Below are 27,967 nucleotides of genomic sequence, written 5' to 3' on the forward strand. Positions count from 1 at the left end.
TAAATATTTTATTAACTCTCTTTTAAAAATTTCTTGATGATTTCATCATACAAATGCTCGGAACAATCATAATATTAAACTCAAAATCGTTTTCACAACTATACCCCTTCTCATTTCATTGGATGAAACAATTTGAAAAACCTCTTGCCTTTCCTGACAAAAAAATCTTTGGCAAATATTAATCACAACTATAGCAGCACACAGTAGCAACCATTGATGATAACTCTGAGATGACAACAATCTTCATGTACATGATCATCTCGCTCTCATTTTTCACACGACACTGAACAGGAAATGAACGAAAATGCTTCCTAACTCAACAAGAATGATAATTAGTGCTCTTCAATTTTAACATAAATAGTCATTAATTTTATATGCCGACCATATGTTTACCTTTGCTGGCAGTGTAATGCTCCCTCATGCAATTATAAACATACCACAAAACTATCACACAATAAACACTGGAGAAATTATAGCACCTGTATTTTTTTGTATAACGCCTGCTTTAGAAGAAAACATAATACCAGAGGAGATGATACCAAGAAAAGAAGAGACACAGAACACCCATATTAAAATGCCACGATTTGAAAATTTTAGGCGTGCTGGCAAAGAAACCTACCTAAAACCTGAGGAAAGTAGACCACTTACTTATTCAGTTCCATTGCACGTTCTGTTACAATAAGTCATGTCATATGTGCAAACCTATCCTTCTAAACTTCACAATTTCACCCAGCCAAGATTTTGAATGGCATAATCCCATTGGAATTAAACCATCCAAAATACAACCTAAAAATAACAGCTGTAGTGAAAACTTTGAAATTTACAGACCAGGTAACATAAATGTGTGGGTATTGCTTACAAAAATATTGCAATAAGAAATATTTTCATGGAAAATACAAGTGAATATTATGTGAATTCACCTTCCACTTAAAAAATGGCCAGTGGTGTGCTAGATATCGTGCCATGGGCATACACCCACACCAGAATGCTACTCACTATTATCACCAAAATTAAATAGGCCAGACCAAGCATCACTCTGCATTCCTAAAGCACTTCCACTTCTCCCACGCATGCTGAATGGACCAAATACTGAGAGGCCTCATATATCCAATGGCACGATAATACTTCTTTTCATATAATGCTTCTGGTGTCTCAAAGCCCATTCCAATTTGTTCATAAACTGTGCGATAAATGCCCTCGGCAGTTTTGAATGCTTCTTCTATCATGCCCTGCAAGAAAGAAAAATATATACAGTGAAAGCACAATGGTTTACACAGAAATTGTCCACTACACAGGTGTCACAGATATCAAATTTTGGAAGTGTTTATCAATAAAAGTGAGACTTCTGCTAAAGCCACAAATTTTCATTTCAATGAAAATGAAATGAATGATTTATCTTTGTACTTTATTTGTAATTATTAACATAAAAGTCTAAAGAAAATATATTTTCAAAAAAGGGAGGTCACTTAACCCCTTGAGCAAACATTTGAGACATTTTCTCAAGAAACTACAATTCTAAGTACTTTATATGAACTGGCTACATTTTTAAGGATATCCATTTGGAGAGGTATACTCCCCAATTGAAAAGAAGCACTGAGTCATGTGAGTCATGAACAATGTCAATCATTTAGTGCATCCACTATTCAGAGGTATTAGTTTCATAATCATCCATGCTATGCCTCTGAAATATCATAAAATGTCATTTATTGTGACATCTCCACTATTACGTGTCCAATAAGAGGAGGTTTACTGCATCATAATCACCACCAATACATGATATGTGAGTGAACACACATGTGACTTTATGAAAACAAGCAGAGAACCTTGGAAGTTGCTGTGATTGTATTAGAGGAAGCAAATGATTGCAATATCATTTTCAGCAATAATTATCAACTAATTATTGAACGAGGGAGGGATTTTGGGAAAATTATCAACATATAAGTAATTAAGGGAGGGAGAGATTTAGGGAGTAAATGAGGACACGAAATTTGGCATTTGCATTGAACTAATCACAACAAAAATTGAGATTCACATTTCATCATTCAGTCCAATGTATGGAGTACTGCATTTTGAATTACTTTTCATAAGGCTAGTAAGTGATGACAATTACGTAATCACATCACTGGCCACTCAAAGGACCTAACATGTTTTCTTTTGATGCAGTATCTTCCTCCTATATGACTTATAGGAAGCAGCAGCATGCACATTGCACAGAAGTGAGCGATATGAAAAAACTACCAAATATGAATGACATAATTATGATTTTCATTACATGAAGGTTCCTCTCTCTTGATTTCTTTCATTATTCTTATGTACTGGTTTTCCTCCACTGAAACTTCTTCTACACTCATGTCAAAGACCAAAACCTTACCTCGTGTACCATGAGGGATGCTAGTCCATACACAACTCCTGTCCAAACCTCCTCACTTTGAATGGCATTAATATCCACAGTGCCCTCAGCAGTCATCCCATTTACAGCTCCCATACTTCCATTTGCAAATTTAAGAACGTTGAATTCATATATGGTCCTTAAGGCACTTATGACATGGTCATGAGGAAATACCTGTCGAGGAAACACATACCTTTGGTATCAATGGCTAAGGCAACATTCAAATGAATGCTAGCATAGAAGATCAGAGCCAATTAACATTTGAATATGAAAAACATTAATACTTCTTCATTGTACTAAGAGTTAATCTTACTCAAGAAATTGATAGAGACTACAACACTCAGACAATAAACACAGTTATCAACCCAAAGGTTGGTTCGATAGGTGAGGGTAGAGCTCACCCAATGGTTTGTGAAATTCACACTTCTGGGAGGGGGGTCAGTTCCTTTCCCTGTGCCGCCTATGGTTTCCCAGAAAGTTTCGATACCCAAAAAAAATTGCACAGCTTCGGTGAAGCCTCAGGTGCCCTGAGGCATGCTCATGAATTGAACCAAAGTCGTCCTTGACCCCTGGACTACCACATCCCCCAGGTATGTAATGTACCCTTTTTTTACTTTACTGCATATGTATCCTTTCTCTTGGAAATATTTTAGCTTATTATTCCAAGAATAATAACAATGAAAATGTACTAATCAAGTTTAGTCCCAAGAAATGAAACAGGTTTGACTCTCCCCTATGCCATTTTATCTCAGAAAAGCCAAGGGGACAGCTGATCAAACTTAACAGAAATGCAGAAATACTTTTGACAATTTTTTAATGGTGCACACATATGATGGCTCACTTTCAACATTCCATGCTAACAGTAGTGATAATTTTCAGAAATTTATAATTTCATTATTTTTCACTGGACTACAGTCCATACTGCCCAAAATATAATAATAGGATGCCTCGGTAGCTTAAGTGGCTAAAGCACTCGACCGGATATTGATGGGTCTGGGTTCGAATCCCAGTCAAGGCGAATGATTTTTACACTCTGAAATTGTTGCATTGAAACACAACATATTCTAGGAAATCTCTGACTACTATTTCAAGGCACGAAGTGCTCTAGGCTGCAGGTCGTGGCCCATGTGGGCACCAACGACGTCACGGACCGTGGATCCGAGGAGGTCCTCCGTTCCCTTAGGGAACTGAGCTCCGAGGTGAAGCGCGTCCAGGGCGTCGAGGGGGTTCGGCTGGGACTAACGGTCTGCAGCATCGTTCCGAGGGAGGATCGCGGGTCTCTGGTTTGGAGCCGAGTGGAAGGCATAAACCAGAGACTATCGAGATTCTGCTCGGACATAGGAGCCTCCTTCGTCGACCTGAGACCAACCCTCCGATCTTGCAGGACTCCCCTTAACCGATCTGGGGTCCATTACACGGCGGAAGCGGCGAGTAAGGTAGCGGATAGGATACTCGACCACTGTAGGCCTTTTTTAGGATAGAGGGCAGGTCACTTAGTGGGTCAGTAACATCTGGGGATAGCGCGTATAATATTATTAATAAAAATATAAAAGTCACCGACAAAACTGGCATTGATTTAGAAAGACATGTGACACGCACTTCCCCACAAAGGCGTCCTAAATTACAGTCAGGCACAAATAAGGACGTTATTCAACATCAAAATAATTTAACTATACTTGTTATAAATTGCAGAAGCCTCAAGAACAAATCAGCGGATCTAGAACACATAATCCAAACTCATTCCGCTGATATAGTATTAGGCACAGAGAGTTGGCTGTGCAATGACATAAATGACCAAGAAATTTTCCCAATAGATTTCAAAGTTTACCGACTCGATAGAGATACAAGACCCGGAGGAGGGGTTTTCGTGGCAGTTAAAAGTCATTTTGAAAGCAGGCAAGTTTCATTTGAGAATAATAACATAGAAAGTGTTTGGTGCACCTTAATACGGACCAATCAACCCAACATAAATTTATGCTCTTTCTACAGACCTCCAGACTCAGATTTGAAAACACTTCACACCCTCAACGATCAAATTTACAATTTTACACGTAAATATAATAACAGCATAAACATAATTGGTGGCGACTTTAATCTCCCTGGTATAGATTGGGACAACAATATCGTTAAATCTGGGACCCGCGATCGCGAATCTTGCAATTCCATGATAAAATTGGTTCAAAGAAACTCCCTCCATCAAGCAGTACGCATGCCCACCCGTGGAAAGAACATATTGGATCTATTGCTTACAAACACGCCTGAGCGTATTATTAGTGTATCAACTGATGAGGGCTTGAGTGACCATAAAGCAATTAATGTCAACTTGGACATAGAAATAAAAAAGATCATTAAACCAAAAAGAAAAATTTATAATTACCATAAAGCAGACTTTGAATCCTTTGCCAATCAATTAAACTCTTCACAACCCGAGTTCAAAACCCGCTTAAGTCATATCAACGTGGAAGAAACTTGGACAGAATTTGTCAATATCATGCAAAAAGGAATCGTAGATTTCATACCTATAAAATACGTTAAAGCAAATCGCGACCCCAGGTGGTACAATAAAGACGTTAGAAAAGCCCTTCGAAAGCAGAGAATGCTACACTCTAGGGTAAAGAGGGCAGGCGTGAACACATCATCCCCTGAGAATAAACAATTATGGGACACATATAGATCCTCCAAAATTGAAACCAAAACACAATTACGTAGCGCTTTACTGGACTTTAAACGCAAAGTACTTTGCGAGCACTTGGACACTGACCCCAAAGCTTTCTGGTCATATGTTAGGGAAGTAAATGGGAGTAAACAAACCGTGGCTTGCTTAAGGGATTGTAGCAATATAATTCATACAGACAGTAAGGGAAAGCTAACATCTTAAATTCATTCTTCCAAAGCGTTTTCTCGAATGATGTTGCCACCGCATATCTCCAAGAAACAATACATACTCCACCCATGGAAAAAATAACAGTGGACCAACAAGGAATTCTAAAATTGCTTAACGAGATTAAACCCAACAAATCCCCGGGTCCCGAAAATATACCAGCTAGGGTGATAAAACATTTAGCTCCAAACATTGCCCCGTACCTTGAATTTATATTTATCAAATCCCTCACAGAGTGCAAAGTACCTAAGATTTGGAAAACCGCGCAAATAACGCCTATTTTTAAAGGTGGTGACAGGGAGGATCCCAGTAATTACAGACCTATATCTCTCACTTCTATCTGTTGCAAAATCTTAGGGCACATAATTGTCAGTTCAATAATGAGACACCTAGACAATATTAACTTTTTAAGTGACAATCAACACGGATTCAGGAAAACCCGCTCCTGCGAGACTCAATTAGGATTATTTACACATGATTTACTTTTATCGGGTGAGAGAGGTAGGCAAGTGGATGCCATCTTCTTAGATTTTCAAAAGGCATTTGATAAGGTCCCACATGGTAAACTCATTCATAAATTAAAGGTCGCGGGTATAAACAAGGGCGCCATAAGTTGGGTTAAAGATTTTCTTTCGGAGCGGGAACAGAGGGTAGTCCTTGATGGCGCTAGTTCCGACAGCGTTCGAGTCACGTCGGGGGTACCTCAGGGAAGTGTGATCGGGCCGTTGCTTTTCTTGATTTTTGTTAACGATTTGAACCGCGAAGTGAAAAGTAAAATTAGGATGTTCGCGGATGACACGGTGATCTATCGGGAGATATCTGGGGATGAGGATCATTTTATTCTAGAGCAGGATTTAGATTGCATTACTAAATGGTGTTCTAACTGGGGATTGACTCTAAATTATAATAAATGTTCAGTGGTAAATTTCTTTAAAAGATCAACGGTCAATTAAAAGATTTGCTTACAAATTAGCTGGAGGTGACCTAGCAGTAGTTGATACGGTAAAATACCTAGGTGTCACATTCACAAAAGACTTAACTTGGGGGACTCACATACGTAAAGTCTGCGGTCAAGCATATAAAAAATTGGGATTCATTAGACGCATTGTCGGCAAAAGTGACTCGAAGGTCAAGGAACATTGTTACCACGCTCTTGTAAGGCCTCATTTAGAATACGCATGCAGCGTGTGGGATCCGAGTGAAAAAGGTCTCATTCGGGAAATTGAGAAGGTTCAACGCCGGGCAGCCCGTTTTGTAAAAAATTCCTACGATAAAACGCAAAGCGTCACCGAAATCCTCATGGATTTGGGGTGGGAATCATTGGCTGAAAGACGATTCAATGCAAGATTGAAATTATTAAATAAATTTAGATCCGCATGTTTCAGCACCGAGGTCTCGCAAATTATTCGTACTCCTACATACATTGGTCGCTTGGATCAGGCATATAAAATTCGGGAAATAGATGCCAGAACTAGCCGACTCAAGGACTCCTTCTTCCCACGGACAATACGGGATAGCAACTGCAGGGTTATAGATAGCAAAAATTCCAATTGCCACCCTCAGCGTCTAAAAAATAATTAGTTGTATTTAAATGCATGCTCTTCCACTAACCTTATGTGTTTTGTTATCACAACCCATTCTTTCCGAATGACCTCATTCGTGTTCCATTCATCTGTTTTTAAGTCTCTTTCCTTTCAATCCCTCGTCCCTCTCCGCGGGGGGAAATTCCTGCTACCTGCAACGTTGGGTCGCCTTTTACAGACTCTTTGGGGGTAGAGTGTTTCGTGGTGCATTTTCATGTGGTAGTGATGTTTCAATTTCTTGCTTGTTGTGTCCTGGCTTCCGTGTTGTAGGATGTCTTTCGTGCTGCATCATGGGGTGCAGTTTTTTAGTTGTTTTGCGGTATGTGTTTGCATGAGTATTGGATGAAGGGATTTTTGCATGAGTGTGTGTGCTGCTGTGGGTGTAATTTTCCGTGTTGTTTTTTTGCATGTGGTATTTTTCTTTTTTACGGTTGGTGACCTAACACCCCCCGCCACACGCCCTTGCGGCGGCTTGCGGGGTATTATATAGATATAGATAGATATAGATATAGATAAATATTGCCATGGAATGAACCAGAACCAGCAAAACATTTGGAGAGGATAAAAACCATGTGATATACATTAGAGGTTCAATTACAACTTGTTCAATCATTCTACACACAAGATTTCATAATGAGTTCACGCTCAAGCCCTACCTTGCTTGTTGTATCATGGGCGTGTATGATGGGAAAATAAGAAAGTCTGTACAATCTGTCAAGGAAACTCTAAAGATTCACACTAAAGGCGAAGGTGACAAATTGATTATGAAGAAATATGGAGGTGCAACCATTTAGCTAGTTACTGATGGATATCTCTAAACGAATATTGATAGAGAACTTTATGTGCATGGATTTCACAGTGAATAAGAGATATTATTAATACTGACTGGATGAAAGCTCTTATTTTATTTCATTACAAACACTAAAGGGAAACAAAAGTACAACTTTCCCTGAGCTTTATTCAAAAGGCTTGCCTTTAGTTAGACAAAATATTCTCTAAGATCACCTGATCCTTTTGAAATGCCCACTTATGATAACAATTACTACTTTTACACCCTTATTATTCATTTCAATGTGTGCAACTATGAGAGGAGAGCAATCCAGTGCTCCCTCCTTATTATGCATATGAATGTGAGCAACTATGAGAGGAAAGTAAACCAACACCCTTGGTGGCAGAACTAGAAATATGTCCCTGTATTTTCAAATATACCCTATACAAATATTCCCCCTCGTATTACACTGAGAGAACTTTGATAGGGGCATATCTCAGTCCCCCATTCCCATTTTCCTCTCCTCCTCCTGAGGCATAAAGATTCCAGGAGGAAATAAGCAAACAAGGTGCATTTTCAGAGAGAAATAGCCTGGAACAAACATGAACTTATTAATAGGGTAGTTAACAATATATATTTGTCAAACTACCATATTGATTCATGTCATATTGTCATAATCTATGTGCCTTCAAGTATACTAGTTTTTTCACCAAGAGAAAAATAAGCATTAATGTAGCAAATACTAGAAACAGGCCATGTGATGCAGATTAATGACATGATTGAATGTGATCTTGGTTCAATATTACCAACGTGCTGATCAACATACTTCTTTGGTGATTTCACTTGCTTTCAGGTACCACTGCCCACATAGTTGGTCAGACATTATGGTGGTTGAATGGGGTGATTTAGATGAGTCAAAATTGTAATACTTTCCTTTAATAAAAAACAAATTATACAACTTTACTATCAAAAAGTCAACTCAAAACATCACTTAAAACTCAATAATAATTAAATAATCAATTTTGCATATAATTACTGGTTTATTTATTGCAAACCAAAGAAAAATTTCTATGCTCTATGATTGGGAAGATGGTGTAGCTAGCTGTATGTCTAGGACATAGATGACTCACAACACATGGAAAAGGGAAGAAGAGAGACTGGTACAAAATGTCCTCATAATGCAGTTTGCATGTCATCTTTTTCATGCAACAGGGTCTCATGACTTGTGTTACTTCATTGAAATAATAATTCCTTTCTGCTCTGCTTTGCAAAGATAGTGATCATGTCACCATGATGTGCACAATGTTGTAATGAAGAATAATTTAAAGGGAAAGCATACAGCTCCCATCTTCTGTCTATTATTCATAGCCAAGTATCTCAATATGAATTACTCAGGAGTCACTTTATACAAGAATTTTCATTGCAACACTTAAACATACAATGTGGGTAATAATCAACAGAGCTCCTAAGTAGCAAAAATTAAATGTCCTCACAGACAAGTCTTATTCAAACTAGTACCCCAAGACTCAAGTTACATCCAAGTTTTACAACAAAAATCTCACATCAATATAACAAAAAATTATTCAACAAATTTCAAAATAGATTCAATATATATAAAATATTTAAAAGCATAGATTACAGTTTTTTGGGAGTACAAAGATACAAATCTATATTCGTCATGATCCACTCATTTATCTGTTGATGGAGAAACTCACCTCACTCTCCTCCAGGGAGGAGAGCGAGGTGAATTTCTCCATCAATTTAAATTTGCATCACAAGAAAAGTGTGTCTTGTGATCCAAAGAGTTCTTGAGCTATCTCCCGTTACTATCTGGAAACTTAAGACACAAGATGGTATATGCCTTGCCATGCCTTAGTCAAATGAAAGCTAAAACATGCAATCAATTGAATTATACTATTATGAAAGCTTATTTCAGTTTTTAAAGTTCCTTATTTTGGAGATCCCCTTAAATAATTATCAGTGTGATTAATGGAAACAAATTAATTTTCCTCATTATACGCAGTAACCATATGAAGTGTAAGTCTGAAAATGAAGTCATTATTAAATGAATGTTCTCACAGAACCTCACTACGGGGCTCCCTCTGTCCAATCACAAAAAGGTTATGCCATATGCTTAGAAAACTATTTTATGCTTTTTAACCAATGTACCAAACAATGATAGCATGTAACTATAACATGCAACCGCACAGCAGAGCAATAATTAATATTTGCACCTTAATATACTTTTAGTTTAAACATTGTTAATGAACATGAATAAATATATGAGAAAAAGATGAAAATTTCCTCAAAAAAAGAAATTCCCAGTCTTGATTTACCATTCCATAGTTTACTCTCAAATGCCTGCTGTGCCCTCTCTAAAGTAGATGAGTACTTTTCTCCTTCACTTAATTCACTCATTAATTTTGACATCTCAACCATGCATTGGAGAGCAGCCAACCAAAGGCTCCCACAATAAGCACTGTAATAAATCATAACAGTAAATCCTTAGCATGAGACAAATCATGACCAAGAGATACAGTTACCTGATTTCAAAATGAGAAAAATTGATTTGTACGAAGAAAAGTCAATGGGTAAGCTCAGATAATCTGATATTCAATTTGAAAGCAAAATATGACTAGACTAGAACATGGAAAGGTGAGAGGATTGAACAGATGAAATTGTACTTCTAATAAATTTGCTATTTTCATCAAAAAAATTAAAAGTGTCCATATTCACAATGAGTTAGTATCCTTGTACAAAGTGCACACAATAGTACCCAACAATAATTTTGCTTGTTTACTTAATTGCATCCTTCTAACACATTAAAATAGAGAAAATAAGGAAAATCTTTAGACTGAGTTTTTTCAAGAATTTCATTTAAAATTTTTGTTGAGTCAGTTGATAAAAAATATTAGATTAATTATAGCTCAATCTGACTGAGTTTGATTGATTTCCAATAAAAATAACTGCCACCATGAAGTACATTACCCAGGAATGAAATTACAAGCTAAAGTGAGTATATCTCCAGTGAAAAGAATAAGCAATCCAGAATTGGTTCAGTAGTGAAGGAAGTAGAGACCACCTTGTACCATTCATGCCATGCAGAAAAATAGAATGATGCATTTAAAGTAAAGATTATTTCACCATGGCATTGCAACTAAAATTATGCAATGTAACAAAATGACGTTTACTTTTCATTGACCTTTTACTGTGACACCAACTGCAATTGATACAGAAACCCCTAAGGTCAGTATCAGACAGGTCTACCATTAAGGTTATCATTCAATGGCATGCAAGTATTCACCAAAGATGGATTTTGATACAATAACTCAAATAAATGGTCATGAAATACAATTAAACAGGTAGTAAACAAGGAAGTCAAGAACAATCCTAAGAATTCCATAGCATTCATAAGTACATATTATATCCACTCCCTTTTCAATAAAGCATAATTCAAAATTTTCTTTATTAATGTAAATGAATGGAAGAAGAGCAAATATATTAAAATAGAGTACTGTAATTGGAAGTATTGGCAAAAGAATATTTGCAAAGAGAAAAGAATTAACGACAAGTATGTAAATACCTACACAAAAGATGATTAAAGACTTGTTTAGGTATTTACAAGTTACAATGTTACTGTTTAGGTATTTACAAGTACGAAAACACCTAAATAACAGATGAGTAGGCTTTCACGTGTAATCCTAGTGCACAGATTAGACATATTTGATACGTGGATGAATTAAGGAGAATATAATTTGGGTAAAGAGGACAAATAATCTTTACACAGGTTGCTAAGGGAAATTCGAAGAAGGTAAAAACTGTGGGTGGCGAAGATACTGTAAGATTATGACACACTGAAGACTGCAATACAAGAACAATGACAGGCAAAAATGATGGAAAGAGGGATAATAGGCTTTTTGAATGTAGTGAATGCTGATAGAAAGAGGGAATAAATAAAGAAGGAAATACTTTGGAAGGATAGGAGAAGTAAATATGACTTGTAAACATAATAGCCATTAGGGACCATTCACAACCTACCTTGAGAGGTAGCTACACATGACAATGATGATAGATTCAAAACCTGAGTGTGTCCAAAAAATGATGAGATGATGAAAATTGTGTAGATTGACTCAAATTAGATTTGGATAGAATTCCTGAAAATTATGACAAACCAAACTCAATTTTTTTGTGAAGGATGTGCTATGCTATGATGAAATAATGTGTGTGTGTGTGTACATGTTAAGATTTTTTTGCATACCCCAAAGTCATTTCCATAATTTCTGAAAAATGTTATATTATACTTTGTCCAAACGTGATTTACATTCATTTTGTCCTAATATTATTACCAGCAGTCCACCAGCAAAGGGAAGGTTTTCAATGAAATTGCAATTGCAATGCATTGCTCAATACTCCATAGCCTCACTAACCTATGCGCTAGTATTAGATTTTACAATTGGTATCTTATTCTGTTAATCCTATAGGTATCATTAACCCATGTACAAGTAATTACAAGCCTAAATATATGGAAAAATATTACCTCAGACTTTGAAAAATTCTTTGCATCACAAATCATTACAAGGCACTGGGAAATATACCAAAAACTGAACAAAGTGCAGCCAGTTGATAAGATTTTACTAACACTATGACAGACAACTTAGTGTATGCATAGTTTTTATCATAGCATTTCTTGATCCTGACTAAAGTCACATGTTCAAATTAACTTCATAAATGGTGACAAACTCTAAGACCATTGTTTCCAGGTAGCCCACCAAAAAAATTTGTAGAGCTTCAATAACATCAAAAAGAGAGCAAAAGATCAATGCAGACTTAAGGGTAATGTTTTACAGCATTAGTATGAAATACTGGACCGGTAAAATATTAATTTTTTCCCTCAAATTAGTTAAGTTCCAAGGCAAATTGAGTATTAAAGAACATTTTATGATCGTAATACAATGTCTAACTTTCTAACACCAAGGAAATTCAGCACGAAGCAGACTTGCAAGATTAACCAGAATCGAAATATAGCAAACCTTGGGCCTTCCATTGTCCATGAATCATAGGTTTGGTCAGGAAATCCACCATTCTCAATGAGGCCATCCCCATCCAAATCAAAGTGTGAGAGGGCCCTTTCCATGACCAACTTTGTAACTGGCCATAATTCCTTCAAGTGATCCAAATCCTGCGCATCTTTTTCACCAACAGCATAATCTCTATATACTTGCAGCACAAACTTTGAGCAGAGGTCTCTCCATTCCGAGACATCATGAATCGGATAAGCATTGGGTGACAGAAATGGCTCACACTCTGCAATAGTCATTTAAAATTTTAAAAAAAATACAATAATGATAAGGATGGCAAAAACCACTAACACAGTAATTTTATACAACTAATATACAGGAGACAAGGCAAACATGTATTTTTCAATTTTGAATGTTGAACTTTAGTATCAAATATTGCCTTGAATATCAATATAAAATAGTGTAGGGATACAATTTTTCCTGTACCTTCCTATAAGATCAAATTTTAGGTGAATATATTTATGTGACAATGCCATCTACCTCATGAGGAAAACACGACCAGGGGCGTGTCAGCTGATGGCACTACCAGGGGAGTATGTGTAATTGTTCATGGCAAAGATTTTATGTTTTAGTAAACAATTAAAAGGCGCTTGTCTCTGATTGTGTGCTGGTCTGTGCACTGATCCTAGGCGAGAACTTCAAATCACATATCTGATTTTTCATAGTTTGTATGCGAGTTCAGTGCATGATTTTCTTATTTATGGGATCTTGGGCATATGCCAAAACTCCTCTTAAATCTCAACATCTGGTTTTCCATATTGTTATGGCCATATGAGTTCCATTCATTTCATCTACAATAACCAAAAATCTTCGGCTTTAAAGGTGAAAAAACAATATTAGAGCCAGAATATTTGTGTTTCAGTGCTCAGTGTCATAATTCAATGAAATTCATTAGTCGTTCATTTGAGGAAAAGAAAACACTCTGGCATGCATTAATTACAAAAGAATGAAATGGTCAAGTAAAAGAAAATTGACAAAAACAAAATTTTGAAGTTTGGATAAAGCATACAAGGTACTTAAACAAGTGCTTGCTTTTTGCTTCCATTGGGATCATAAACTTAATCAGCCAACATAAATGGGAAGTCCACTGTAAAATTATGAAAATGATTTCATGTATTTCCTACATTTACAAGAAACCATAACATCTCACCTGGATCACCTAGATCATGTGGAACGGTATTTTTCACCTTTTTAAATGCTACTTTTCCATCAAATAAATATTTACATCTTGAATCATTCTCTGAGAGAATAACATCACATATCTCACGCTGTAAACTCATCTGCAGCTTTGGCCAGAGGAGAGCAAGGGCAAATGAAGCATAAAAATGAACATCATATGATGTATACATACGATATTCATGCCCCTCAAGATATGCAAATCTCCCATACTCTATCCTGAAAAATACAAATGAAACAACATTCGGTGGTTTTCAATGCTGACTCTTTGCTACCATAAGTGTATTATGTAATATATCTCAACATGCACTATCATACAATGATCACCTCCTAGGTTCTTCGAAAGAAAACCTTCATAGCATACAGTGATCACCTTCAGGATACTTCTAAAGATATTATAAGCTTATTAACATCAAGGAAGGATTGGATTTTTATCATTAAACAAGCATTGAACAAATACCACGCATTATGATAGCAATAAAAATTCACAGATTTAAACATACATTAAGTTAAAATTTGTTTGCATGCATTCGGAAGAAAAATTCCCAACACATTTTAAAGAAATTTCAAAATGGATGATAGCTCATTCAAGGGTACCCTATTCTAAATCATAGTACATACATGTCATCTCGAATCAAAAATTATTTCAAATTGTTTATCATAAGGGCTTCTCTTACCTTACATCAAGAGGGGAGAGTTTATCACAGTCAGGCATAATGAACCACACAGTGCCACCATCTGACACAAAATAGAGCTCATTAAATATTGCACTTTTGTACCAATCAGGAAGTTCCCTGAAAAAAAACATGGGATTATTTTAATAGTTGTTTGAATTTTTGGCCTTACACTTGTAAAGCAACAATTACATTAACTGAACTACTTGTGGTCTGGCCAAAAGCTATCACAGTTGGCTAGTGTCTATGCATGTATATGCCTACCAGAAACATCTTTTGATACTATTTTATCTTCTTTCAAACTATGCAACAACTTCGAGGATGAATAACACTCAGTCCCCAGCTTATATGCATCCAATTCAAACATGTTAAAGATTTTTGGATCCATGGATACAAAATTAATGTAAATGCCAGCAAAGCAAGTATAAAAGTGGATTTGAAAGCTACCCTTCCCAGAATTATATCTCTAAAAATGTAAATAACATTCTCTTTAAATATTTCTCCCGAAAAATGCTCCAACTTAGGGTGGCATGAATAACAGATCGAAGCACTTTTCTACTTAAAAATTTCAAGAGGTAAAGTGCTTCGATCAGTTATTCATTATGTTTGACTTCCACCACATCACGCCTGAAGCTACTCAATTTTTTAGGGTGGTATGTTAGCCTAGTGAGTAGAGCATTCTGCTGCTGACTGGGTGACTGAGTTCCAATCCAGGTGATTCAAAACACCCTCAGATTTGCCCAAGCAATTTGATTATTCAGGTACCAGACCTTCCTGGGAAACCACAAGTGCAGGAGAAAGAGCTGCCCCCTCACTTGGATGTGTGAATTTCAAATTCCATAGGACTTCATACAGGGTGAGCACTATTCTCACAAAACAAACCAAACATGGGGTGATTATTGTAGTTATTTATTCTCCAACTTAACAATTCTACTCATATTTTCTTGAGGATAATATGATATCTAAAAAAGACTATGCCATATTTAGGCCACCAGGCACAATATCTTGTAATTATAATGCACAATAACAGATTTTAAAACCTACTTCCTCTTTTCGATCGCCCAAAAGAAAATTATAAACTAGACGTTTACATATTCCAACCAACCTCTTGCCTCATCAAGGCCTAGTTAATTTCTGTTCTACTATGTATACTGTTGATTGAACATATACCCACTAACTACTGCTTATGTTACCATCAGCATGTGTTTGGTTCACATTCCACACTTTTGATGCAGATGTAAGCCACCAAAAAAATAATTGAAATTAGAAAGCAAGTGTTTTATATTAATCGGAAATGCTTTTACTGGCCCGTAAGCAGTGTATTTGACCTACTACAGGCAAACATCAACACACTTTTTGGGATCCGGTCCATTTAACAAAAGATGAACAACAAGTAAAATATTCTTAACAGTCTAAACAATACCATTTTACCCATATTATTCCCCAACTTTCAGATTACCACAAAATTCTCACTTTATTTTAGTGGTAGACGCTCAGTTACATTTTCTCTATATAAACAATCAACATATTTTGGCAGGGAGTATATTCCTTGGATTTTCTGAAATTTTACTATTAGCCTCAACGTAAACATATTTCAATACCAATAAGCAGAAGCAAATACATCACACTAGCACATAACAAATATTAATCTTTGTAAACATACTTGTCATTCAGGATTGGCTCTTGCCATTTCCTTATTTCATCTTCCCACCTCTTGTAGTTGGTGAGAGCATAGTGGGACAATGCTGCACCAGGGCTGCTTTCTCTTTCAAAGAATTTTGTGTAAAACCTGAAACAAGATCCGCTCAATTAAATATTATCCTGTATTATAAAATGTGGCAGATATATAATTACTGTGAAACTGGTTTTGTGTGCTCCTATAATTTAAATGTTCCCTCACTATTCAATTTTGAACCGTGCTTTTAAAGTTTCTGCTTCATCGTAACGCATATTTATCACATCAATCACACTGCCAAAATTTCAGATTTTTCACTACTTACATTAATCAAGGAAAAGGAATACAGATGGCAAAGAATTCATGACAAATTTTAAAAAATACAGAGATGTGAAATTGATTTAATATTTTTGTTAAATGTCAAGTTTAAAGAAGAAGTTGGACTAACTCAGTTTCAAAATCTCTTAATATTTTTAATCCTCCTAAAAAGTAGTTATGAATAGCTATTTTTGCTGTAACTGCTATTTTTTCCTGAGCCAGAGATCCACTTCATGGATTAACAAGAGCAACTATACAAAAATTGACATGTGGAAAGCAATATTGCTCCAAGTACATATATTTGACCAATATCATTGCTTATTCTTATTTTAGCAGAATTTTTGCAAATGAATAAAATTTTATTACATAAAGCCCTTAGAAATTCAAGGCATAATAGGATGCCTTTGAAGGCATCCTATTATGCCTTCAAAGCCTAAATGACCAAGCACTCAGCAGGTAATCAAGGTATCTACAGTAGGTTTGAGCAACTAACTTTTGCACTGTAAAATTTCTGACATCCGTGTGTGCACACCAGAAGGCAGCCGTTTAAGTTATTCATGCAGCCTTTTTCATAATTTGCAGTGAGTTTACCAAAGGCAAATATGTAATGATGAGTTAAAATGCCAGCTTTTAACCTAATGGACGGACCATGGTGCAATGCACATAACTACAACTACTTTGTTAAATGGAAGGAATGGCAATTTGTCAGATCATCTGAAGGGTTTGAATCTGTCCCTTGAAGGGTTTATGAATTTTGCACTCAAAAATGACACCTCACTAGCATCAACTAACTACAGCCTTTGAATGGAGGGATCTTGACTCAAATCTTGTTCTGGGTGAATAACTGCTACTGCATATCTTTTTTGCATATACCGCCAGATGACTCTGCAAAAGTATTCCTGGAATTTCCAGCAGTTTCTTGGGATATTTATTATCAAATTACAGGTAATTAAAATCACTTCAATTTGAGAGATGCAATGAAAAATTTTTCTGACAATTTTAAATTCAGATATCATTGGGTTCCCTTACAGGCAAAGAGTACTTGGTAATCACATACATCACCACTTCATCTCTTCTGCTTCCTATGGCATGAATAGGCAAGGCAAAGGTCTATGACATGCTTGAATGCATACCTGGTATAAGTGGATCCTTTTCCAGTAAAATTCACTTTTGGCATATCCCATACTAATGAAAATTCAACCTCTGCCTGGCCACCATTGGCAGGAATGGCATGGCAACTGACACAGACTCCACATGCAGTTTCATAGCCTTTGAAAACAGAATACATCCGTGTTATGATAAAGCGTCACTCCAACCTGACTGAGAAGTCAAACTTGGGGAAAAAATGGCATAAAAGAAAAATTTATGAAGATGGAAAAGACTCTCATGACAATCTCCCCCATCCAGATTTGTACTCTGCGGTGAAACTTGCAAGTCACACTCACTCAAAGTATACTTTCAATAATGCACAAGTTGGAAGGACCCAGTCCTCAAATATCCTGCTACAAGCCTCGCAAAAAAACATTAGAAAGATGCTACTATATGGATATTTGACAACACTATATTACAGACCTCAGAAATCAATTACATGTGCAATATCAGACCTATTACATTATCCTATGTCCCCTAATTAGTCACAATTGCTAGGCTGTCCCCTTCACAATCAAACACCTTTCTTAAACCCCCACTCCCACCATACAGTTACCTAAAAACCCAACCGAGAACTCCGATATTAAATCCCTTCTCTGAAGAGGCATACTTAATGACAGTCTAAACACTGTGTCTGGAGTTTAGCGCACTGATTTTTTCCTGCTTGACTTGCGTGTGATTGAAGGTATATATAAAGTGTCTGTGTGCACACAACTCAGAATGGGTCTCACCGAGGAGGGGGATAGTGTTTTTTAAGCTGAAGTCTCCTGATTTGATCACAATTTCTTAATCTTTTTGTTAAATTCCACCTTCTTCATCACTTTGTCTCCATTATAAGTACAGCCTTACGGTCACTCTTTATCATTCACTTTATTGGATAAAACCTAGAAAAGCTTATTATCCATATTACCTGGTGCTCCTGAGTTGCTAGCCATCAATACGCACTCACATGCTACCATATCTACTTTATGAGTGGCATACATATGAAAGCCAGAGTTCTCACAAACCTTCAAATGAAAAAATCAAGAGCTCCACACAATCATAACAATTCTTCAATTTGAGCATCCCTCAAAAAGTAATGGTTACAACAAACCTGATGGAATATTTAGTAAAATAATTGTGAGAATCATAAAAGTGTTACACCATACAATAGGGTGCAGACAGAACCTCTGACTTGTGATGGATACTGTCTGAATGTCATCATGGTTACTGATAAACAGGCACACCAAAAGTCAAGATTCAATGGCAAAAGACCTCCTTCCGGACCATAATGTCACTCCCAACAAGACCAGGAAAAAAGCATTCAGGGTATGAAATAATAATTTGTGGAAAAATGAGGGTAAAAGAGAAATCTCTGTACTTACTTTGGCATACTAACTTCTGCTCTATAGCTTACAAGGAGGTTAAGGTGATAGAGGGATGTTCTAGGGAAGGGAGGGAAAATATTGGCAGGGATCACCCTTCAATCAGCATTCACTTATTTTCTAAATGTTTCCTATCCCACATACATAGACACATTGAATCATCTGCAGAGGTAAGGTATTAACTGAAAAATGCAGGCGAAATTTAATTTTGATCGGTATGACTACATATTATAAATCTCAATCCACTAGTTGAAACGCTCATCTGCCAACACATGGGAAACTGCTAATGTGCAGCATGTCCTTAGTTGTCAAAACTCCAAAAATCATTTCTATTTTCAATTTAAAAATAAACTAGAACTGAACAAAACACCAAAGATATATGCACCAACTACGACAATTTTAAGAGTTCACGCTGAAAATTGTTTCCAAAGTTGAAACCTCTGATAAATGCTATCCTGCAAATACAGTATATTACCACTAACATTTTCCATGATTGGAACCACTACGATGTGGATATCACTACATTATCTGCAAATACCGAAATAATAGTATCTTGGTGGTGGTAATTCTTTGCAGCATGTAAACTGGAGCAATAATAAATGGTTAAATGAGAAAAACCATAATTCTTTAGTAGGGAGCAACACTTTTTTCTTAGTTAATATGTAGCAGATCTCTATCAAATGGAATTAATAAAATTCATTATCTCACTGTTTTTCTTGGTTTCCTCGCCCTCTGTAAATTGGCCATCTTCCAGCAAATCATTCCACATTCCATCACCTGTGCCATTCGGATCAAAGCTTAAGCATCGACTCACATTGGTATTTTCCTAGTTAAAAGAGGAAAAATTCTTTAAAACATGCAAAATTCTCAAGCAGCTCTTCAGAGTAATGGACATATGATATGGCAGGTGGGGTACTTGCTGTTAGTCCTGTACTTTATTAGACCGCACAAATGACCTCAGCTGTCGGTCGCCTCCCCCAAATACTACTACTACTTTATTAGACCTTATACCTATTAGTGTATGTCTCAGTTTTTTAAACTATAAAATTTCAATAACAATGCATTACATATGATCAATTAAATAATGTGAATAGGCAACAAGAAATGAATTTAAAAACATGTTCACAGGAACTATTTTTACTTTTGCCCACAGCATACTACCATACAATACACTTTAAAACTATTATTTTGTAAATGCATGTTTCATTTTGTTTCCCAACTACATTTTGTGTTTATGACACATGGGACTTTAAGTTTCCTACATATGGTACTATAAGTATTATAGCAAAAACGACTGAACTTTAATACTAACTAGAAGTAGTGATACCATTTAAGAAAACAATAGAAATGGTGTTTGAATTACTTCAATAATTTAGAGGTTTTGTGATCAGTAGAAGTAAGAAATGCATTATCTTAATTCTGTTGCAGTAGCTATAGTTTGCTTGGTACACAAAACGATTGTAACTTCAAGAATAATTTAAATTTTAAATACTAAATTATATATATTAGAACCAACTCGAAAGAATTTATCTCAGGGTTGCTAGTGAATTGACTTTTCACTAGGATTACTTCAAAGCATTAAAAACGTGCAGTTATGTTTAACCACTGGCTTAATGCCCTAAACACACAGAAAAATGAAAATTTGAAACACTCTTCATGGTATAAAACATATTATTTGTGTCCATAGAGGCTGCACTGTAAGCCCCTATAAATATCTTAAATTGCTACTTTGAAATCACTTTGAGCAAAACCCTTATGAATATAGGACCCATGGCTGAAATAATTTTAATAGTCACATAAATTTTAATCGTTACCTAATCAAGGGATGATGGGACCAATACGAGTCATCATATCCATGATTAAAAACAAAACAGTGACTGCCTACCTTTTGAGTAGCACTAATCCCAAAAGTGCATGGCATGCCTTTCAACTGCTGCTGAATTAAAACTCCAGCAACATCAATTCCATTTCCCTTTCTTTCAAAAAACTCACTGCAGCATACACCTTGGGAGAAAATTGTGTTGAAGCATGATATTATTAGAAACACGTAAGTGGTTTTGACAAGCTGTTAATTTATTAGATGAAATAGGAAAAGCTGAGTCTATAATTGTACACAGATAACATCAATAAATATTTTTATTGTGCTTTAGAAATAAGAAGGAGATTAATGTACTGTGAACTCCAAAAAGTGCTCTAAAACCGACCTGTTGTCTAATGGGCAGAGGATGTATGGGTATGATTTCATCCTATAATTTACAAGTCAATTCGCCTGGAAAAATACTTAGTATAACTTAGTAAGAATTTTTTCCCTCATCAGGTAGAAACAATTGTTGTATTTGTCATAAATTTCTATAATAACGGTGCTTTGAGCCAGTAGTAAGCAGTACAGCTTTCATATTTCTTTGACTGTACTACCTTAAAAAATTCCCAAAGAAACCTTAAATGTATACAGTTTAGTGCATTTAGTTTCATCTCACATGTGGTGCTGCTGCGAAACTTATATGAATTGGGCTAACGGGGAGGTCGCCCCTCTGCTCAAATATTGTCTCTCTCAGAGTAAACTCGGAGTCTACAGGCACTCAACCATAAGTAATGTCATGTTCACACAGTGTCATTCAATGTGTAATATGTCATTTTTAATTAGTGCGCCTATCTGCTTTTACACAGAGAAACCAAGTGTGGCATAAAGTGTTAAAATTAGAATAGCATCATGGGAGATAAAGAGAGAATATTGACATACAGCAATGCATTTAAACTTTTAAGCTGTGAATCATGCTTCAGAATGCAGAAACAGGGCAGCTGAAAGGCATTCAAGGTGCTAAGTCAGTAATGATAAAGATTAACAAGAAGATGCACTACATATACCATTGTTTTGCATGTTGTGCAGATGGTTCACAACTCCCTTCTTTCTTAATATTTTAACATAAATGCTGCCTAAATGTACAATTCCACATGGAATTTATATTCATATTCATTGCAAAAGATGGATATAAAGAGAAGGTATAAAGCTGTGGTTAGGGGAGGTCTGTACCATGTTTCCAGATGGTCTTCTGAATAAATTGTCTTTGATCGTGGGCAATCAGCTTAAGGCCCAAAGAAAGAACTCAAAAAAAAGCCTTGCTAATGTACTGAAGATGCATATTGCTGCAATTCCTGGTGGATTAACTTCTCAGTTGCAGCCACTTGACATTTCAGTCAATTCAATAGGGATTTATGCATGAAGTTTGGATGAAGTGGATGAGGCACCAGCTCATGACGTCACACCAAAGGGACGAATGTATTGGCAGTCGATTTTTAGCATTAGTGAGCGGGTGAAGTCTAGGCAGAAAGTTAAAAGTGAGACTCATAAAGTCTTTTAAAAATTGTGGAATTAGTAATGTGATAGATAGAAGTGAAGATGACATTGTGAATGAGAAAACTGACAACTACAGCAAAAATAACTGCATATATAACTTAAGGGGGTGACAACAAATTTCAGCAAAACATGCATCAGCCCTTGGACTTTCTGATCATTCAGTGAGGTGAATTCTTCATGATGGCCTTCATTACCATCCTTACAAGTTGGTGATTGTGCAGGAACTCTCAGAATGTGACTTCAATTCTAGGAGGAACGCATGTGATGCTCTTCTCAAAAACTTTCCTAAGGACGCCATTGTGTTTTTCAGTGATGAGGCCCATTTTCATGTGAGTGGATGTTAACAAACAGAACATGCACTACTGGGCTGATACCAATCTCAGAGAATTGCATCAAATGCCTTTGCATTCACCTAAAGTCACAGTGGGGTGTGCAATTTCCTCAGTTGGCAACTTTGATCCCAGTTTTTTTTAAGAAAATGAGGTCACAGTGACAGTGAATTCAGACCATTGTGTAAACATGTTGGAGGAATTGTTTTTCACGACTTGATGAACTGGATTTAGGGGACATTTGGTTCCAACAGGACGGAGCAACGGCTCACACACTGGAGCAAGGGCATCGATGGCTGTATTGAGGGAACATTTTACTATTAAATTCTAGAGTATCTTTTACATTTGCACCTGAATATAAGTCAAATATTCTCAAAACTGGCCGTTTTTAAAATGAATCATAACAAAAAAAATATTACTGATAGGATTCTACTATTCTTGGGTTTTTTTGTATTCAGGTCAAGGGTAAATCGCTGAAATTTTTGCCAACTTTATTCATGTATATGCCATCCATCCCATCTGATGCTGCCCTCTGATTGGTCACAACCAGAGAACTCTTTCCATGCACTATGCAGTGGATATTCATCTTCTTAGTTGAAGTTTCCACGTCTTTTTAATATTTTGGATAGTATCACTTCTCTTAATCCTGAGGAATATCTAACATCAGATCAATAGGTGTCCACATGGAAGAACATCTGAGAGCTACAGTGAACAAACTTCCGTTTATTCTTGGTCTTGGAAAAAGTATATGGCAAAACAGGGCATGGCATCAAATGCAAAGAAATGGGATTAACGGCCTGAGAAAATCAGGACTATTTGAGACTTAAAAGGGCGGCAACTGATACAGTAAAAAAAAACCTAACTACTTCAACCAAGGAGATTGGTATCCACTATATGCATCCACTGTATTTCATGGCAAATAATCCTTAGGCAATTGATCAATTAGAGGCATATATGAAGTCAGCAAAAATTGTAGTATCCTAAATCTAACTTTACCCAGCAAACATTAGTTAAACTGTTGTTGCAACTGTTGTCGATTCAAGCCAATGAATGTGTTGATAACCCAAGTAAAATGCAGAGCTAGTACAATTGGCTGAGGAAACTTCGGAATGAACAATATTGCCAGTATTTAAAATAATAATTGATGCCTACTTTTTTCAATATTTTTCATTAAGCCACACATGAAAGCCTCGCCAAGAAAAGTCAAAGCTAAACATTTAGAGAGATAAGCATAACTGGTATATTAACTCACTTGTTTTGTCCTCCTTGGCTCCAGAACCACTTTTGAATGTAAATGTGATGCTGACATTTTTAATATCCTTGCTGTTATTTTCAACAGTCCAAATGAAAACTGCAGTGGGTAGGCTAGAATCCTTCAGCAAAAAAGTATAAAGTAAAAGATGTAACCAATGCATATTCAATTTCATTTTGTATTATCATGAGCATGAATATTTTCAAACATGTTACTTGAATTCAGAATGTGATCCCATTCAATTAAAATTACAAATAAACTTTTCACTTTTCATCTATGAACTGAAATTAAGTTCCCTACAACTACTACCGGAGCATATATGTACTAATAAAATTATATCAGTCCTTATATGACTTTCATAAGTAAATGAAATACTGTGGTATAATTTAGTGTTAACTGTCAATGCACCAATGGTAATGGCAGATACCTATATTCAATTTCATTCCACCAATGATCTGGTATTGCTGCCTGAAAGAGATTTTTTCAATAGATCTACAGGGTAATACCGATAGCTATATTGAGAAAATGAAATCAAAGATAAATGCATCTTCAACAAGGATAGCAGTGTTTGATAAGGAAAATAAGAATGATCACACAGTACGGTAAATGGTGAATAATTTCACAAGTGTACTATTTTGTATGCCCTGTTTGTAAAATATATTCAGATAAATGAAGTAGTTACTAGGCATGCACAAATGCCAACAGAATGGTCAATAGTAGTGTGTGCACTACATATGACAATAAATGAATGTATCTAAGGGCAATAAAATGGCAGAAACAAATAAAGGTGTAGTCCTTCCTACATTAGGAGTAGAGGATAGGCATAATGCCAGCTAAATGCAGTGGGCACTGCATACTTGAGTAGTAGTTTTTAGGGGAGGCGACCACCTGCTGAGGTCATTTGCGCCATAGGGGATGGACAGGAAAGGATGAAGGGTGGAGAGAAACCCGGCGTCGGCATTAGCCTACTCTTTACGAAAGGCGCCAAGGGGTCCGCTGTTTAACGTCCCATCCGATGGACGGCGTACTCACTCATAGTGCCCTCCACAAAGCACCTCAAGTAGGGATCGAGATACCTCTGAAAAATATTCAACACAGAGCATACTTGAGAAATGTTTGAAGTATTAGGATAGAGAGAGAGAGTAAGGAATGAGTGGGTTTCAAACAAATGTGATTGGGCTGTAACAGCATGAAATCACTATGGCAGAAATGGCCTTATTTGGCCTTGTTGATAGAATGGATGCGAGTCAAACCATCAACCAGGTGTACTAGAAAGGGTAAAATAATATAATGAGATTAAGGGGTAAACCAAAAACAATCATGGTGGAAGTAGCTAAAGAGACTTGGGGCAAAGAATATTCAAAGTTTCAGAAACATTAAAAAGATGAATGAAAACATGCTTGAATACAGGGTTCGTCCGGAAAATAAGTGTACTGATTTTTTCCCGCCGCTCCAGGCGCGCCCAGCACCGCTCTGACGGGCTGCGATTGGAGGGGGGTATGTTGGCAAGCGACACTGAAAAAGGCAGTCGGCTCTGAGCTGTGGTGTAGTGAGGAGCTCTGTTAACGCGAACCTCCACGCTCGACCCACGTCACGGAACGCGATGCCGAAGTTTTTGGAGCAGCGTTATTCCATCAAATTTGCGGTAAAGCTTGGGAAATCGTCTACCGAAACTGTCGTTATGATTAACCAGCCTTACGGGGAGTCAGCCATATCCAGAAACATGATCTTTCGGTGGCACAAGATGTTCGTGGAGGGCAGAGAAGAGGTCGACGACGAGTCTTCGAGAGGTTCCCGATGATGCCTTCGCGGGAGCGTTCCAGGAATGGGAACGCCGCTGGAACAAGTGTATCGACTCACAAGGGTCCTATTTTGAGGAATATTAGCTTAAGATATGTAAAAGTGTAATAATTTTTTTTTCCTGAGCTCAGTACACTTATTTTCCGGACGAACCCTGTATATCAGATGTTAACAAAGTATGTAAGGATAAGGCAATGTGGAACAACTTAGATATTGAGAGTATCTATGTTCCCTTTTATAACATAAGCTTATATTACTGTATATTTCCGACGCTACTGTATGGAAATGAGTATTGGGTATCCCTTTAAAAGCATAAATGAAAATAAAAGTAACTGGTGGGGGAAATTTATGGTGTGTGTAGTGAAACTAGAGGGATAAAGGGTAAGGAATGAGTTGGTCATGAAAGTAAGTGGATAGAAAGAATAGGTAATAGAAAAGTGTACAACAAAAAAGTTTGTTCTGCTTGTTTGATAATGTTGAGAAAATGCCTGTTATTCCACCGATTGTCTAATTCAATGAGAAACTTAATCTCACAAAAGTTAGATCCATACATTAAAATAATTGCAGATGATTCCAGATAAATTAAAAATGCATGCATGCACATGAGCTTTTGTGATATATAACACTAGAATAACATAAAATAATTCACCTTATAATTATGTGGAATAACTGGAGATACTTGGCGACAGATCAAACGAATATCATGTTCAGAGATATCATAAACCATCCAAGCACGAGGATATAAAGCATGATACTGAGCTTTTTCTCCTGGAAATGCCCAACTCCATGCAGACAAATAATTCTTTGGTTTCCTGTGAAAGAAGTTCCATTGCAGTGTCTAGGAAATATTACGTTATTTTAAAATTTACGGCTTCATACAATCCCATATTGTATGATAAGTATAGTAATGCTAAGGTGGATGAAGCTATCATAAAAATTCATTCTAAAATTATCCAACTACCATATTTACTATAAAAGGGAGGAGTAATATAAATATCTACTCCTACAACATACCTTTTGGGTGAAAGTACTTGCTGGTATATAGTTTTTCCATCCTTATCTTGAATGGTCACTATAAATTGGTTCGCATCAACAACATGATATTCATACAAACCAGGCAGCAGTTGATATCGACAAAATTCTCCTTTATATCCACGGCCTATTGTCCCACAACCAATTCCACCAATGGGCACACCTTTCCAAGAAAAACAGGAAATTCAACATATCACATAATTCAGAGTGAATACATAACATCATGACGTGATCTAATGCCCCAGTTATTTTAAAGTCATTGGTGCCCACCAAGTTCTCCCCAGGTTTGCGCTTACTCGACAACTAAGTCAAATCTCCCGCAATATAACTTAACGATGAACTTTCCTCACTAAAAATTACTGAGAGTTATTTTGAAGTCTGTTAGCATATGATTACACAAGCTATGACGACCATTGAGTGCGCTAGCTCCTAATTAAATGAAGGCAAGAGTTCCAAAAAGAAACGTACAATAGATTTACCGATGAACTCAGGGCAATATGAAATTACGAAATATTATTGAAATACGCACATGTTACCTGATTTTTATCCGATAGCCTAAAGCCGCATTCTACGAGCGTGAATATGTACCTCAAAATGTTATGGGGACTTCGAAAATATGACTGACATCGAGTCTACAGATCTAATGACATTATGAAGTAATGTTAAATGAACAGTAAAAGGCATTTCATTGAACTTTTCTCTTACCATAGATCTGTTTACCAGTAGGCATATGCCAATAATCCATTAATGGTTGACGCCCACTGGCAGCAATTTTACAGTAATAAGCAAGATATCTGCAATAAATTTTGAGTCAAGGTAAAAGACATGATAATTAGATAAAGATGTGAGGTGAGAGAGAGAATGCATGATTATATCAAGTCTATGAGAAAGAGAGCAAGCAATATTTAAGTATTACCGGACACCAAGAGGTAAGAGTTTAGCTATCTGCCGAATGCGAGGCTTAGAATTTTGATTTCTTCTTTCCGGAAAAATATGATTCATTTTCACCTTCCACCCATATCCCGGTGGTGTAGCACTCATCTTAATCGTATGCTATCTCATTAACAGTATGAAACTAAAACCTTCTTGTTCCCAAGTTCTTATTCCGGCACTCAAAAGATCACGCCTGTACCTTAAACAATT

The 27,967-nt window shown here is 36.5% G+C and overlaps 1 protein-coding gene across 1 annotated transcript; it reads right to left on the reverse strand.

Moving 5' to 3' along the window:
- Window positions 1-6: 6 nt before the first annotated feature.
- LOC139700964 (non-lysosomal glucosylceramidase) lies at window positions 7-27,915 on the reverse strand. Its single transcript, XM_071599487.1, has 16 exons — window positions 27,741-27,915; window positions 27,530-27,618; window positions 26,807-26,987; window positions 26,442-26,604; window positions 23,993-24,113; window positions 20,942-21,060; window positions 19,765-19,882; window positions 17,677-17,812; window positions 16,214-16,339; window positions 14,554-14,670; window positions 13,851-14,095; window positions 12,653-12,926; window positions 9,959-10,101; window positions 8,449-8,555; window positions 2,372-2,563; window positions 7-1,229 (listed from the first exon to the last, which is right to left on the reverse strand). The coding sequence occupies exons 1-16, from the start codon at window positions 27,863-27,865 to the stop codon at window positions 1,032-1,034; spliced, it is 2,454 nt and encodes an 817-aa protein (XP_071455588.1). The 5' UTR covers window positions 27,866-27,915; the 3' UTR covers window positions 7-1,031.
- Between the last annotated feature and the right edge of the window lie 52 nt (window positions 27,916-27,967).

Source organism: Hetaerina americana, unplaced genomic scaffold (assembly GCF_022747635.1).
Source record: "Hetaerina americana unplaced genomic scaffold, ioHetAmer1.1.p SCAF_1, whole genome shotgun sequence".
Taxonomy (NCBI): domain Eukaryota; kingdom Metazoa; phylum Arthropoda; class Insecta; order Odonata; family Calopterygidae; genus Hetaerina; species Hetaerina americana.

Coding starts and splice junctions, on each gene's coding strand:
- LOC139700964 (XM_071599487.1), bottom strand. CDS start 27,865: ATGAGTGCTACACCACCGGGATATGGGTGGAAGGTGAAAATGAATCAT. Junction 16,340..17,676: donor AAAGGATCCACTTATACCAG/GTATGCATTCAA, acceptor ATCTTGTTTCAG/GTTTTACACAAAATTCTTTG. Junction 14,096..14,553: donor CTCTCCCCTCTTGATGTAAG/GTAAGAGAAGCC, acceptor TGTATTTTTCAG/GATAGAGTATGGGAGATTTG.